The sequence below is a fragment of the Cricetulus griseus genome, chromosome 7 (genome assembly GCF_003668045.3).
Source record: "Cricetulus griseus strain 17A/GY chromosome 7, alternate assembly CriGri-PICRH-1.0, whole genome shotgun sequence".
NCBI classification, from domain to species: Eukaryota; Metazoa; Chordata; class Mammalia; order Rodentia; family Cricetidae; genus Cricetulus; species Cricetulus griseus.
The window spans coordinates 30,987,210-31,003,973 of record NC_048600.1 but is presented as its reverse complement, the minus strand read 5'-3'; the positions used below and the strand labels follow the sequence as shown (position 1 = coordinate 31,003,973).

Below are 16,764 nucleotides of genomic sequence, written 5' to 3'. Positions count from 1 at the left end.
GGACTGATGACAGTGCAGTGATCAAATATCGCTGATAGTTGTCTGAACAGGACAAGACAAAGTACATAGGTGATGACACACTGGCCTTCCAGAGATGCTACAGGGTACCACTCTGACTTCTAAGGTGGGTGCACACGGCCTGTCTGCAGGGTGTTCATGGGCTAAGGGGATGAACCATGATAAAAAGGAAGAAGGATGTAGGGCCAAACATTTGGGAAGGGCTGTCCCAGGGAACCCCACTGAAGCCAGAGCACAGATGTAGAACTTGTAGAGTTCATGAAGATTCACTCCACAGTGCCTCTTTTCTTGATGAGGATGTTGAGGCCAGCACTGGTGGGTAGCTCACTGCCTGAGTTTATCAGGAGTGCCAACATGGAGCACCTCCCAGAAGGCTGGTGACCAACCTCACATAGGGCTATGGGAAGAACAAGCTACCTTTAAACATAACAGGATTCCACCTTCACTTTCGGGACAAGATCCATGTTACTTGCTTTTTACGGCTGGAGACTCATGCCCAGAAAAGTAAAGAAAGCTGCCCTAGTTCATCAGGGAACCTCCCTCAACAATCAAACCCAGATCCCCAGGCTATCGTAACCACCTGACCTGCTCCACTATCAATGCTGAAATTAAAAGGTAATGCACAACAAAGGGTTAGGGTTAGCGTTAGGTTAAAGACACAGAATCACAATGGACAATGCACTCCTGTGATATGCTTGCACAGAGGATCACAGCATGGCCTGTGTGCAGGGTATCACACAGTAGGGTCTAATGATTGTGACTGGTGGTCTCAGGGAACACCTGTTCTACTAAAGCTTGTGTAGTCAACAACCCATTAAGAATGGCTTTCACCTAGTATGTACTACCAATGCTGAAACACATTCCCAGAATCAAGTCTGATGCATGCTTCTGGCTGAAGCCAAAGAAGCCGGAGGCTATCCTTCCATAGAATATTCCTCCTTTGGGAGAGGGGATTTCTGCCAATGGAGCCTCTCCCCTGGCCCTTGCACTATGGGCTAGGTCCTGTACTCCCTGCCCCCAGGCCTTGATGGCTTCATTAGTCAGGGCTGCACACCTCGGCCCTCCCCTGCACTCCAGTGTAGCCAGCTCTGAGGCGGCAAAAGAAAGACAATTCTAGCACAAGCCTTTCCATACGCTTATTAAGCAGCAAGACACAACAGGGCATGAATTATTATGCAATAACTCGTGCCTGGAAGCAATTTCAGACGCAGAAGTCGGCGGATTCATCATTATCATATATTCGGTTCTATTTTTCTTTTTCACGCTATAAAAAATCATGTCTAAGTCTCCTAAAACCATCATAGTTACATCAAAAAGTGGATTGGGCTATCAACTTCGACAGTTTAAGATAAGCCAGGCGCTGAGCAGAAAAAAACTCTTAAGAATTCTTTACTTAGGTTTGGGTTCTGTTGCTGGGAGATGATGATAAATATGTGGTTTCTTATCCCTGGGCGGGGGGAAAAAAAAAACAGCAAAAAAGGAAGTTCCCAGTTTAGGGAGCCAGGTATCCCTCCAAGATGCCAATGCCCACATGCTGCTGCCTGCACAAAAGGCAAACAGCACACTGCAGGGTGGGACTACCGTAAGAGGGAGGCCATTCTCCCAGGGACAAGTGTGGAGACAGCCGCAGTCACTCAGCTGCTATAATGGATAGAAGGGCATGGGATAGCTCAATGCTATTCCTTGTCCTCACAGGAATATGGACATGGCACCTTGCCATCCCTAATGAAGAATGGACAGCAGTGATGGGCTGCAGAGTCCCTTAAAGAGACTTGGGGGAAAATTCAGGATTCTGTGGCCACCCATTCCTAGGACATTAACGATGGCCTCGGGCCAGCCGGAGGGAGGTGCCACCAGCAGCCTGAGGTAACTCATTACAATAGACACCCAGCTGTAGGCTCTGGCTCAGGGCCCGGCTGTGGGACTCATTAGTTACATCGGAGAAATCAGCGATGCTGGAGACATTTGAGTTCGAGGTCCCACCCACCCTGTGGAGAAAAGTGCCTTCTCTGATAGTCCCACACAGCTGAGCCAGGACAAGGCCAGCGTCACCTGGTGGAGACAAGTGAGGTGGTTAGAGCCTCAGCCGAGACAGGCTGCTTTGATGTTCGCCCCCCAAGGCCCTCAGCTGAAGTTACAGCCCCTTCTGAACCTTCTCGGCAATATCTACTCTAGTACCTTCCTTAGTTTCCATCCCAGTCCCTACCCCAGGACCTACTCCATTCATTATCTACCCTCAGTATCTACCCCCAGTGCTTACCTACGTTAGTATCTACCCAAATATTTGCCCCAGCATGGAGCACTACTCAGATATTTACCCTAGTCCCCATCCCAATACCTACCTGAGCATCCATACCAGTACCTACCTGAATATCTACACCAGTATCCTCTCTAGTAACCACTTCAATACCACCCTAATATCTATACCATGGTACCTACCCTGATACACCCCAAATACTCACCTCATTACCCACCCTAGTATCTATGTCCTAGTACCTACCCTAATATATCCCAAACACTCACTTCAGTACCTACTTTATTATCTATGCCCAGTATCTGTCTGAATATCTATCCCACCCTAATGTACCCAGTGCCCACCCCAATACCCACCCAATAACTGCCCCAGAACTGTGATGTACCTCAGTACTCTCTCCTGCTCTTATTTTAATAATTATACCCTTGTATCTGCCCTTGTACATCTGGCATGTATGCCACAGTATCCACCCCACCCAGAACCTGCCCCAGTGCCCCTTGAGCCCCCACAAGGTCAGCAACCAGGACATGGAAAGGTATTGAACCATAGGACCCAGCAGGTTGTCTCCTGCTGCTCTGCCTCTCTCCAATATCTGATTTAGCTGACCCCAGACCTCTGGCTCTTCATCTGCAAAGGCTAGAAAACTGCTGACAAGAACACTCTGGGACCAGCAGCAATCAGGAACCAGGAAATGTCCTTCAGATGAACACAGTGGGAATTCCATAATCAGAGTGGCTGATGGTACAACATGACCAGTGTACTTCAAGCATGCACCCCATCCTGAACAACACTGGAATAGTGCTGGGTGGCTGGATTTGTGTGCTTGTCGGTGTCCCAAGAGTGCAGAGCACCAAGAGTGAACTCATTGTGCACGACATTGTCACTTAAATCACAACAGGTCGACAGAGATCACCAGGTATAACAGAAGAGGTGTGGGAACTTTGTACATTCTGCTCAGTTCCCCAGCAAATCTAAAGAATATCTACCACTAAATACAGGGTAGTGTAGCCTCTCCACAATGCACTAAATGAGCCTTAATGACCTGTAGTTGATGTTGGGAGAATCTGAGACTCAGATAAAGGCCCTGGTGCAAGACACCACAGTCAGTAACACCCATTCACAACTCAAGCTCAACAGTCATAACTGAGGGCCCTGCAGCCATTGCTGTGCTTAGGGGTCACCTCCAGCCCACCACCCCCAAATGTCCCTTGGCTGGCCCTTCTCATGCTGAAGCTGCCGCCCCAATGCAGATGGTTGAAGGTGGGGTGATTTCCCCAAGTGCTCCTAGCTCCAGCTCTCTGTGTAATTGGCCTGGAAGGCTTTTAACAATTGATGATAGCTGCAGACCTCGAGAGAAGCTCTGTTATTTTCTGCATCAAAGCAGTGCCCACGCTAGCCCAGCAAATGCAGCCCCTTTATTCTGAGACCATGGTGGGGGCTGGTGGGTGTCCTGAGAAATGTATGCTCAGTCACACACACAGCCATGTGCACAATATTGCACAGGACTGGGGTGGGGTAGGAGGGGTGGTCTGCACTGACCTTGGGAGGGGGGGCCCTGGCCAATGCAGGGCCTGTGTGGTTATTTGTGTCAAAGGGCACACCTCCACCAAAGCCATTCCTCAGCAGGCTGTGAGGCATTGCACCAAGGAACTGCCAGGCATGAGCAGAAGGGTCTAAGAATTATGGCTATGCTTGGTCTTAAATCACAGAGTGGTGACAGGCATTCCAACAGTGATCCATGAGCAGTGGCACAGGTCTGCATGGCAAGGCCTCTGGTTAATCTGTGTGAGCTGGTGACCTGGATGGGGCCAGGGTGCCCCCCTACACCCCCCCCCCAATCCCTTGCTGAGCCACTTCTGGAGCTGTAGGACCTGGCTCTGCTCTGGAGAGAACTAAAACACAGCTGTCCCTTCTGTGATGACCTCATGCTTTCTTTACAGCAAAAACCAACAACCAGAAGTAGATGCTGAGGCCTGGGAGCTCAACGTTAGCCCATCATGACAGCCCTGCCTACGGGGGACACTGAAGTTGGTCAATTAGATGGCTCCTGTTTGGCAGGCAGTGTGGTACTATCATGGTCAAGGTGCTTGTTCGGGTGGCTTCACCATGCCTGGTCCACCCGCAGTCTTCACCCAAAAGCCAGCGTGCATCCTGGCCATCTATGTGCCTCCCACAGGCCACTGTGGTGTGCGTCTCCCTCAGTGGATAGAACAGGGACCGTGACTTCATTTCACAGATGAAGAGTCGCCTCCTACGCGACTCTGAGCTTATCTGAGAGGCAGGCTCCAGATCAGCAACACACCGCCCACCTGCAAGCTCTGCACTTCCTAGGAGTCTGAGTGAGAGAGAGGGCTCTTCAAGAAACGGGGCTTGGAATCTGCTCTTCCTCGATGAGGACGCCCACCCTGAGGAAGGGCTGGAGTCCTTCTAGGCATCAACCACTTCCATCACCTGGGCAGCGAGCATACCTGTGCATCTTAAAGAGGTCTGATGACCTTGCTCCCGCCCCACCAATACATCAGCAAGCACACCAGATACTGATTCCCTCTCCCTCCACTCTCCTAGCCAGACTATCTCTCTCTGCCCATTCTAGGAGACAGGCACCACACTAGCAATATCTTTTAGCTGGTCAGATGCCATCAGAGACACAGATGAGCTTTTTAGGTGACTTTCAACCACTCAACCCAGGGTGGAACACCCAAGCTTCGCAGTTGCTTCTGTGACCCAACAAAGGTCCACGCTGGTACAGGGCCCTGCCATACGTGTATCCCAGCTGCCTCATTGCCTGTGTGCATGGATGACAACCTAGCACTGCTCAAATGACCTTGGAGGACCTTTCAAACCATGCTGCTCCTCTCTTTAAACCTAAACTCTTTAGAGGGAGAGTCTCGTTCTAGAGGTCTCTCAAGTCATCTCTGCCATACCTACAAGACCTCCTCACTATCAACTGGCACAGCTCAGGACACTCTGGGTCTCAGATGGAGCACTGCCACACCGAGACAGCACCGGCACACACGTGTGCCTTTGCACTCCATGCATCTTCATGCACAGAAGGAAGAGTGCCAGTCTACCCTGAAGGTGCCTCATGTGTGCGGGGGAGGGGTAGCTCTGTTACCACAAACCTGCTGCTTGCCTTCCAGCCTCAGCAACAGTCCATCAGGTCCCGTTGAGCCCTGCTAAAGTCATCTGAGAGGAGGGAACCTCCATTAAGAAAATGCCCCCATGAGATCCAGCTGTAGGGCATTTTCTCAATTAGTGATCAACAGAGAGAGGCCCAGCCCATTGTGGGTAGGGCTTATGGTCCTGGGTTCTATAAGAAAGCAACCTGAACAAGCCATGGGGAACAAGCCCGCAAGCAGCGCCCCCTTCCCCCACCCATGGCTTCTTCTGCATCAGCTCCTGTCTCCTGGTTCCTGCTTGAGTTCCTGTCATGACTTCCTTTAATGATGAACAGTGATGTGGAAGTGTAAATCAAATAAACCCTTTCCTCCCCTAGTTGCTTTTGGTTATGGTGTTTCATTGCAGTAATAGTGACCCTAACTAAGACACTATAGCAAACCACCAACAACCCAGGCTCTCAAGGCTAGGTACTTGTCCTTCACACCTGGGGCCAATACGTCACAGGTATTCTGCCTAATGGCACTGTGGGCACTAATGGCACCTGTCCATGGGTGAAGGATGCCACTGTGGGAAGGACACACCTGTCCACAGTACTCATTCTTTCCAGGCTGTGATATAGAAAACAAACAAAGAGCTATGTGATTTCCTCAATGAGGCAGAGAGCCTGACAGGAGTAAACTGTGTGCATCCCGATTCACTTTATTTCAGTTTGTAGTCTCATGAGAATAGCAAGGTGGAAAGACACTCATGAAATGTTAAACTCCCAACACCCTTAGAACAGTGAACAGACACCAAGAAGAGACTGGGCCACCATCAATTCATGCCACAAGGCAGGCCTGTCCAGCACGGTTCCCTCCCGAGTCAGGCACTGTGCTGATAGCTTCAGATGAGCTTCTGGCAGAAGCTCCACACATGTCCCTTAGAGTTCCTGTAGAAGCAAGGTTGGCTCACCCATGGAGGCATCAGTCTGCAAAGGGAATTACCTCATACCTGCAGATTTCTGAGAACCTGCCAAGTACCAACCAGCAGTGCCACGGGCCACTAGAGCAGTATGTGGTACTTCAGTGCCCTGGGGACTCTGTTGATAACCAGCCTCCCGTCGTAACTCAGGGAAGCAAATAGCCATGGGTCAGCTGAGGCCCAATCCACAGCATACACGCTGTCCTCGTGTTCCTCATAGGTGGCGATAACGTTGTCCTGCAGGGGTTCCTTACTCCTACAGCCCAAAAGAGAGAGAACTGAGTGAGGCACAGGGGATGTGAAAGATCACGGAGGAGAACATGGCACGAACAACATGCAAGCCCAGGAGTCCCCATGGCAGCTATGGGGACAGGGTACAACCTGTGGATTACAGCCATCATGAGTGTCTAACAATGCCTTGTGCCCCCATCCTTGGCATCATGACTTCCTGGGGTGATCACCTGTCTGGTGTATTATAAGGGCCTTGTCTAGAGATGGGGATACTATGCCTGGTAGAGTATAATAGCAAAGCTGTTAGCATGTGAGCCAAAAGGACACTAGGAGCAGCCAGGCTAGCTCTTTGCTGCAGTAGCCAGAGTCTGACTACAAAAGGCTCTGTCCAGGATCTCTGTTCAGGTGTGGAGCCTTCCTGGGTCTGATACTGGATAAAGCAACACCCTCTCCCCACATCCTTGGACTCAAGCCCAAGTGGTCCTCACAGAGAATCTCCAGGCTGTGAGCATGTGGCATGCATTCCCAAGGAGTGTGAGGTCTGAAACCTCATGTGCATAGGCCACTTCTCAGAAGGCACAGCTGCTCTGGCATTTTCTCCTCATTCCACAGAATGACTTCCAGGCATTGAATGCAGTCTGGGGGCCTTGAGCGCCTGCACAAAATGCTTCCTTTCCCCAGGAGACAGCTGGAACTCTTAAAGTCCCCCATCCACCCTTGAATTTCACCTGGAGTCTAAGGTATCACAAGGCCCCCTCTTTCCTAGCAAGTGGACCTGTCAGTGGTCAAGGAATACTTTGTGACAAACACCAAGAAGAGTCTCTGCAGGGGATCCCATCTTCCTGAATTCGGTGGCATCGACATGGCAGGAAGTCATCAGGACAGTCTGCCAGCCACAATCTCTCCCCTGCTTCCTTAATGCTTCCCATGCAGGGGGCAGCATACACATTAATCACTCGGCAGACTAAGGGAACAAGTCAGCTTCTCCCCTGGCACAGAGGAGGTGAGAGACAGCATTCTTGGCAGAAGCCAAGTCTACACGGTGCCCAGGAAGAGCAGCTGGAGGCTCTACACCTGTGCTCAGCAGTGCACCAACAGGAGAGTGACAGTGAAGGGACAAACCCTGCAGATGAGGCACATGGAGGTGTCTCCTCACAAAGTGACTAGCCAGACACAAGTGAACAAAGGAGTATGTGTGGACACAGACCAGGGCAGGAGCCTGCAGTGTGTTCTGGGCTCTGGCTGTTCGACTTATTGAGCTTCACTCCAGAGCCACCTTCCTCTGCAGTCTGGGCATGAATTTCTGGGGCGTGAGTGCCTTAGGGGAAGCCACTGACACACAGGAGCAGGGTAAAACCACTTTAGAGGACAAAAGCATTTCCCTCTACTATGGGCTCCACAAAGGAAGCTATGGGCCCTGCTGCCTTCTCTCACAACACAGTGAGAGCACCCATGCTGACTCAAACTGGAGCCCAGGCGGTTACTCTGTGATCACCAGCTATAAGGACAACCTCAGACCCCTATATGTGCAAGAGACAGGAGTCCTGACAAGAGGGTACAACCATGGCCATCTCCCAGTCATAGAGACAATTAGCATGGGAAACAGCTACATGACAAAAGGCTTTTGGAAAGCACTGAACCACAATGGTGTGGCTGGGATGTGCATACCAGAACATCTGTGCAGTGCTCAGGGCTGAGGAGGACCAACTGACTCACTGACCTGGACTGAGGCCCTTATTAACCAGCTGAGGCCTACAAGGAAATGGTCAGACTATGAACTATCCACCGAGAATCCTGAGAACACTGTGATAGTTCCACAGTGAGTGACAAGACCCAGGGGGTGTGATTCGCATTGTTACTGGTGTTCAAATCTGGAGACGACAATAATCTTTCAGATATGACATGTGGCATTAGAAAGACTGGAGAATACAGAAAAGAAACACAGGTACTCAAACCATGCAGGCAGACCCTTCATAACTGCACTGCTCCTTATCTCAGAGCTAATGACCTTCAGGTCTGTGGTGTGTGGACTACAGAGAGGACGGAGGCATCATCCTTATCACACACAGAAACCGCCTCGACCCAAATGTCATCTGTGGCCAGAGAGCACTCTTGCCCAGAAAGTCACTCGCAGCTGTGTCCCTTACTTCTCAGTGTGGTGCTCCTCTGGGTCGCTGACGTCATCATCGTCCACCAGGTGGCCAAATGGCTCTGAGGAGATAGAGACCATATTGGACAGGATGACTCTGCTGTCGCTGCTGCCAGTGAGGACCAGCTGGTCGTGAGAGTGGTTGTAGCGGACGCTCCACACCCTGCAACAGTCATGGGCAGATAAGCAATTGTGACTGAATACATATGAGTGCCACTGACCTTACTGGACAGGGCTACACTAGGTGTGGCAATGTAACCAACACCACACATGCTGATGCCAGAGACTTCCGGGAAGGAACTAGAGCCTACCATGTGCTGCTCTAAAATATTCTTTTAGGACCCAACAAACAAGACCAGAAGACTAAATGTCAGCTTGCACCTGCAGAGGGAAAAGGCTTGTCACTCAGCACTCCACCTCCTGAAGCAACACATGGATTAGTCACAACCTGGAACATCTAACAAAGCCCCACACACCTTTGCAGCATGCACTACCACATGACCCAAGACAAGGGCCTGGGCATCTCCCAAGTGTCAGGTCTGATACTGGGGGGCCACTTCATCCTCTCAGTGGCCAGGGGCCCCGCTGACTTTGGCCCCTGGATTCTGCTAAGACCACAGAAGACTCTAGTGCCTAGCTGGAGAGTGCAGCAGGCCTCATGTGCAAAGCTGTGCTCAGCATGGTGGGTACAGCTATGCTTTCTGCTCCGGCTGCAGCAAATTACAGCCATTCATCCCGTTCACCAGAACTGCACAGGAGGACCCTGGGGCTTCAGAGACACAGCACCACTTCTGGTAAGGAACTCACAAATCCAGAGACATAAGCCCAGAAGGAAAATTCCTGGAGGGGCCTCCTTACCTAGGGAGGAATCCTCAGGAAAATGGCTCTCTCAGCCAGACTTTCCTACACACACATTATACACACATTTCCTACACATACATGCACACACATATCTCCTACACACACATACACATGTACAGACACTCACATCACACATTTCCTACACACACAGATACACACTCACATTGTCTATGCATACATGGACATTCACATTCACAAATTTCCTACACACACACACACACTACACACTGCATTTCACACATTTCCTTTACACACATACACATATTACACATACATATTCACACATTTCCTACACATACTCACACAAACACACTCACATATGCTCACATACACTTACACATTTCCTACACACATACACACATTACACACACGTTTCCCATACACAGATACACATTAAAATCACACACATTTCCTACACACATACACACATCACACACGTTTCCTATACACAGATACACATTACACTCACACATTTCCTACACACAAACATGCATGTGCATGCACATATAGGCTTTGTGGGAATAAAAACATGATTTCACGGCATACATACTCTTCTGCATTTCATTCTTTTTTCCTTTCAGCATATGGTACACATGCAGACAATATTTGGAGAGGATGAATGGTCTTGGGCGTCCTTCCATATCCACACATACAGATATGCCTCATTCCTTCTGGCAGCTGCATAATCTCCCCTGCACGGATGTCACCAAATTTACCTAACCAATCCCCTACTGATGGACATTTGGGTTGCTTCCAGGTTCCTCGAGTGGCAAACAATGCTGTGTGAACATCTGTGCACATTTACTTTTCCACACTTGAACCGGCGCGGTTTAAAGAGGAACCAAATCTGGTGTTTTTCTTCTTTTCCTACACTTCTAAATCACAAACATTCACATTTGGAATTAGTGTTTCTTTAGGAAGAATAAAACTGGGCTGATTGAATGATTCACAGCAGCACAAACTAAGCTGGTTTGTGCTTTTCCAAATGGTAAAGTAATTAGCAAAATAAATTACATAATCCCCCCTTCCCTAAAGCAGCATGCAAATGAGTTTCTGTACCAGTGGGAGTGCTCCTCCAGGGTCTTCACAGGCTCGGTGACATTCCGTGTGTCCCAGAACTTCACCTTGCAGTCGTCTCCGCAGCTGGCGAGGTAATACTGCTTGTTGGGGTTGAAGTCGAGGTCACGCACCAGCTGCCCATGAGCATTCTCTATGCAGTATATCTGGCTGGATGGTGAATGGCACATGTAAAGAGTAAATAGGCTGTGGTAGCCACCTCACTTTTCCAGTACTCTCACTAAGCTCCCAACTGAAGAAAGAGTTGGCTCATGCCTCTGTTGGCAGCTAAGCAGAGGGAATCCTGCCTGGGTGCCTGGGCTCATCTATGTTCCTCCCCTTGCAGAAATGGTTCATGGTACAAACAGTGTTTATATCCCAAGAGTGTATGTGTAGTTCCCTGGACCAACTGGACAAATGGACAATGGTTTGTAGGTATCAAAAGTGTGACTTGGTGGGCCAGTGAGATGGCACAGTGGGTAAAGTTGCCTGCCACCAAGCTTGATCACCAGAGTTTGCTCCCAGGGACCTACACTGTGGAAGGAGACAACCAATTCCTTCAAGTTGTCCTCTGATTTCCACATGGACACAACAGTGAAGACATCCCACCCACTCTTGGGAGTGGGAGTGGCCAGAGGGACAATGACAGCCATGCAAAGCTGGACCAGATGTGTGAAGCACTGGCAGCTTTGAAGCACAGAATGAGAAAGAAAAAGGGGAAGACTGGACAGTGGTAGGAAGTGTGTTGCTACTATTTGGAGATATATGGAGAAAGACAAAGTAAAACAGAAAAAAAAAGCTGAAAAACTGACGAGAAAAATGATGGTGTTTGCTATGCTGGGCTTATTTGATGTCTGCCTGCATTCCCTCTAGTTCTCAAGGCAAGAGATGTGGAAAGGGTGTGTTTGGGATTATCCATATGATAGAGTGCATGTGCTCAATGTATACACACGGATACCTGAACCATGTCCACAGTGTTCACACACGCATATACTGTTCATGCACAATCATCCAAAACAGGGTCACATCACCCAGTGAGGGTGGAGAGTGGCTCCAGTCAGGGCTGGACCCCAATAACCCTGCAGTGCCCTTCCTTTCCACACTCTACTGACCCCTCTTCCTCAGGGGGAACTCAAACCTCCAATGCTATCAGTGGCTTCCTCATTTGCTATGACTTCAGTGGGGGTTGGGGCACAACCTGGAAGACATAATTACCTTTCATATAGCAGAACCCTCTCATGGTCTTCTGCCCTGTGACAAATATCTCAACCCCTTCCCTTCCCCTCAGGTTGGAGTCCCCAGTCTGAAGTGATTTTAATTAAGTAACTTATGCATGTGTGAGATGTGTGCACAGTACTCATGTACATGAGTACAGTTGCACATGTGTGGAGGTCAGGACAACCTTCTGGTATTTGTCCTATCTTTGCACTTTAAGTTCTGAAAAAAAGGCCGTTTTGCTGCTGTGTGAAACTGGCAACTGCCCTTGAGTTTCTGGAAATTCCGTGGCCCCTGCCTCCCATCACTCCCTATCAGCAGGGTGTGCTGGGTCTACAGACCCTTGAGTTGCTGCATCTGGCTCTAACGTGGGTCCTGGGGATGTAAAATTGGGATGTCAGGCTCACGGGGCAAGTGCTTTTACCCATGAAAGTGTCTCCCCAACCTAGAGTTTTACATCTTCAGCTGGCTAGTATCTACTACATTTCCTCAATATCCTGGTATTTCCCTACCCCCCAAAATCAGAAGCCCCAAACCCTTAATAACTCTCATGTGAAACAGGCAGAGCTGTAAAATCAAAACTGTGGGACATTCTTTCTGAAGGCCATGGGCAGTCACAGGTGCACTGTGCTTGACTGAGGCTTGCTTCAGTTTCTGGCAGCACAACTTTAACACGCGCCAGAAGAAACAGTACAGACGGCCAGGCTAGACAAAAACAAGGCTGTTGCCAAAGGGGTCACCGTCAGTGAGAGGAGAAAAGGCTTGCTGTCATGGTGACACTTCCTTGGGAAGTCAGTGACTTGTCACAGAGACAACCTGGGCACAACAAGGTCACTGTGGGGAGCAGCCAGCCAATGCTGCATTGCATCTTGCATCTTGGTGTGTGAGCCAGTCTTTGAGCTTCTCGCCTTCACATCCTTCAAAGAGTGGCAAGGAGAGAAGCCCAGAGGACAAAGAGAAGTGGGCTGCGCAGGATATCCATCACGGTTTGAGTCTACGGCCTCCAGCTTGATCAGGAAGCCAAATCACTCCTTTGTGCAGATATGCACAGGGGAGGAGTGCCTACCGGTTATTTATCAGCCCTGGATTTTCACAGGGGCCTCGGAACTAAAATTAAAGGTGTTCCCCCACCATGGAAGAAGCTCACGTTATTACATGACATCCGTCTCTTCAGCTCAGTGATAAATGATGGTGTGCTAAGGGGATAAACTGCATCTTAAAGGAGCCTGTGCAGGCTCCTGTTGCCATGGTAACAGACATCCCACCATCACTCCTCTGCCTATCAAAATCACAACTGGAACAGAAAAATCGCTCTTGTTTGTTCCATTAGAACTGCTGGTTGTTGCGTATAATTACTTAAATGACAAAATATGATTGCCCAATAGGTATGGCTCTTGAGAGCACAGAAATGGCCAGACAACTCCACAAGGGAGGCTTAGGCTAGGGACTGAAAGTGCCAGCCTGCAGCGCTAATCACAGAGATGGAGCATCTGTGTCGCCATGGGGCTTATGAGGCACCACAAAGCCCTGGCCTGGGTTTCCTTCCGCCCTGCCTCTGACACAGGAAAAGCTAAGGGACATCACAAAGCCAGCACCATGACAGCTCCCCGCAATGGCCTGCCAGCTTAATTTGGGGTGAAGATAATTCCAACAGAAATGAGAGGAAGACAGCAAGCCGCGTGTCCCCAACACCTCTGGCTTTCAATCAACTCCTTCAGAGGAGGAGGGGAAGGGATAAAGAAGCAGGGATCCAAAGTGTGGGCACATCACTGACCTCATGCTCCGTGTGTCCCAGCCTCGAAGGGTGGTGTCACTTGCTGTGGCCACCTGGGTGCAGTTGTGGTGTGGGCTCCACCGCCCCGCGGTGAACCTCAGCTGTCCCCTTCCTTCCAGAGCTGCTGAGCTGGCCAGCTGGGCATAGTGGGTATTGTTCAAAGGAGAGAAGAAAAATTTGAACTGCTTATAAGATTCTCGGGATTTTATGGAAATAATTAGAAAGAACAATTAGGGGATTCAGTCTTTGTTTCCCTCCCTTAGAAGGCAAGACCGCTTGAACCTTATTGGAAAAATAAAATAAAATAAAACTGAGCACAGCAAAAAATAGAAGGCACATTAATAGCCCTATTATGGAGGGCTTGCTCCAAGTGTGTGATTAGAGACAATCAGCTCAAGCTTGAAGAGAACAATACAGAATAACTCAAACATCTGGCTTTTCCAGAGACAGAGAAAACCAAGTCCCCATGGCCAGCTCCTTCCGGAATGACACATGTTCTTTAATCAAAGCAGTTCCCAATACACAGCCTCTTCCCCTTTATCATGAGGAGCACAGGACCCTCATGGGGGTTCCTTCAATCTCCACAGGCTGGTGAGGACCCACAAAACTGTTTCTTAGGGTGCTGAGAGAAGGCAGGCCTTGGCTCTGAGCTGGGGAAAGAAGCCCACTGCGCGATCCCCCTGCCTGAGATCTTCTGTCAAAGACCCCCAGGTCTCTCCATTTTTCATTTGAAGCTCTATTCATCTAGTTCACTTCGGCGCTATATTTCATACTTCTCCAACATGCCCAAACCCACTGTTGATGAATTCACTTAAACCTTCACACTGTGCTCTCAGAGCCCCCGGAGAAGCTGTGTGGCCAGTCACCCAGGGAGCCTGACCTGGCCTGAGTAGCTGGGGAGAGAAGGCCTTCTGGGGTTGCTAATAAGGCATAATATCCTGTGGTAGGACCTGGTATTACTGTGCTCTCCAACCATGAGAGGAACATGGATCTGACTGAGGGTCTGAACCACAGCACTAGGAAGCAAAGCCACAAGGGCACAGGATGGAAGAGTCATCAGGGCTTCTGGGAGGGACTGAGAAGCCACCCTTACCTGAGGCTCGGGCCTTCCTATCACTAGTGGAGGCCATCAGAATAGAGGCATTCTGAGGCTGGATTGCAAAATCTCTACATTACTCTGAAAGAGCTGACTGGACAGTGGATACCCTGCCAACAGTCCTGGCTGTACACAGGAGACAGGTGCACAGAGGTGGGGGTTCACCTGGTGCAGCATTATGACAACTGCAGCTCTCACCTCTTGAGACCAGAAACTCGGAAAGCTGTCATCCAGCAGGGTCTATGTGAGAAGAGGTCACAGGCATGTGTGATACACAAGTCCTGGCAGGGAAGAAGATGGTGGACCAGCCTGTCCCACAAAGTCCACAGGAATGGCCACGGGTGCCAAATAACATCTCAAAAGAGGCTATGAAGATGCACTTCCTATTCCTCTTTCCTGAACATCTATGAGGAAGCGCTCTTCTCCCCATTCAGGAAGACCATGAACCAAGGAATACACAGCATCTTACAATGCAAATCTTTCTGCCTTGCTATCCACTGTAGTGAGTGGTCACCACCCCAGAAAACCACACTCGCTCTGCAAGCCTCATGCTCCTACCTGACTCATCGGCGTTTGCTGTTTGGATGAACTCAACTCTGAAGACCCACACTTCTGCTGTGTGCGGAAGCTGTCACCTGTTCCATGGGGACACTTGAGGCAGGTATGCAGGTATGCAGGTACCAGAAAAGGGCCCAAACAAGAAGACAGAGTGAGGGCAGAGAGAAAGGAATCCCTAGGTCCTTGGGGAGTCCGAGGAGGGATTAGGAGGAGCAGCTATCAAGTGGGGCAGGCCTGGGAATGTGTTAGGTGCTGAAGGTGGAATGGGAGGGGCTGTGCCAGCAGCGACAGTGGAAAGAACACATAGACGATGTGAAACGTGTATGGTGTGGCTCAACAACCCCTTGCACCCAGTGAGGATGTGGTGGTGAAGGTAGGTAAGCCTGGCAAGCCACTAAGTTCTCATACAACAGGACACCCAGCAGCAGTCTGCTCACACAGCAGCATGCAGCAGAACAGGAAGGACTTGTATGGTGAGATGCCAGGAAGGGGACGAAGAGCTGAGTAGCTGGAGGTAAGGTCACTCTGCAGGCCAAGGCCTACACTCCCCAACACAGGCAGGTCAGACAGCAACAAGGGAAGAAATCAGGAAAGAGGAAGAGGAAATAGAGCCCATCAAGTCCGAGCTATCTCAGGATCACCACATCCAAAGTGGTTGCTGGAGGTCAGGGTGGATGAGTTCTGGGGACCCCACCCACCTCCATGCTTTCTCACTCAGCCCAGGTTTGAATGAATGATGCTCAGAGCACCTGGGAGGTCACCAGTGGCCAGGTGCAAGTCAGCTTTCAGAACTCAACATACGACTCTCATAGAAGAGTACTGGACAGCCTAGCTACCAACTAAGGATAATCAAAAATGGGGAAGAAGGGGAGGCAAAAGAGTGTGAGACTGGTGAGACACTGAGACTGGTGTCCTCTGCTCTTGCTAGTTCACTGTATCAAGTTCCCAGTCCCTTGCTTTCCTTACCCTTGCAGAATGGGGAGCTCAGTTCTGCTACCAGGGTGCAGTTCTGTTCAGTTAGCATAGGGGCGTGAGGAGGGCTGGGCATGTCGCTCAATGGCAGAGCCCTGCTTGCCTAGCAGACATAAGGCCCAGTTCTATCCCCAGCATTGCAACTAACTGCAACAAAAAAGCTCCTGGAAGGGAGGTTTAGATGCTGACTGAGCTACAGGCAGACATTGTAGAACAAGTGAAGAAGATGCTGAAGCCTGAGGAAGAAGCAGCTGTGATGCTGCGTACAAGGGAAAGAAAGGTGGCAGGAAGCACACGGCATGGACTCTGTGACACGGGAAGATGGCAAGACCTGGCAGCCACGATGGAACAGTTTCAAAAGGGGACAGCCAAAAGCAATGTTACATCAAGATCTAAAAGAAATTCTAACCAGACAATGATATTAACACCCACTTGGTATTTCTACAATAAGGATGTAGAATGGCTAGTCTCAGGCAATAATGTTGCAACTTAGGCTTGAT

General features: G+C 49.8%; 1 protein-coding gene across 1 annotated transcript in view; it reads right to left on the bottom strand.

Annotated features, from left to right (window-relative positions):
• Positions 1-6,066: 6,066 nt before the first annotated feature.
• Eipr1 (EARP complex and GARP complex interacting protein 1) overlaps positions 6,067-16,764 on the bottom strand; it is a 111,274-nt gene continuing 100,576 nt past the window's right edge. Inside the window, exons 6-9 of the mRNA XM_027424718.2 lie at positions 13,639-13,775; positions 10,653-10,820; positions 8,731-8,895; positions 6,067-6,608 (exon numbers count right to left, since the gene is read on the bottom strand). Coding sequence (XP_027280519.1) covers positions 6,434-6,608; positions 8,731-8,895; positions 10,653-10,820; positions 13,639-13,775 — 645 coding nt within the window. The 3' untranslated portion in view covers positions 6,067-6,433. The remainder of the gene's footprint in view (positions 6,609-8,730; positions 8,896-10,652; positions 10,821-13,638; positions 13,776-16,764) is intronic.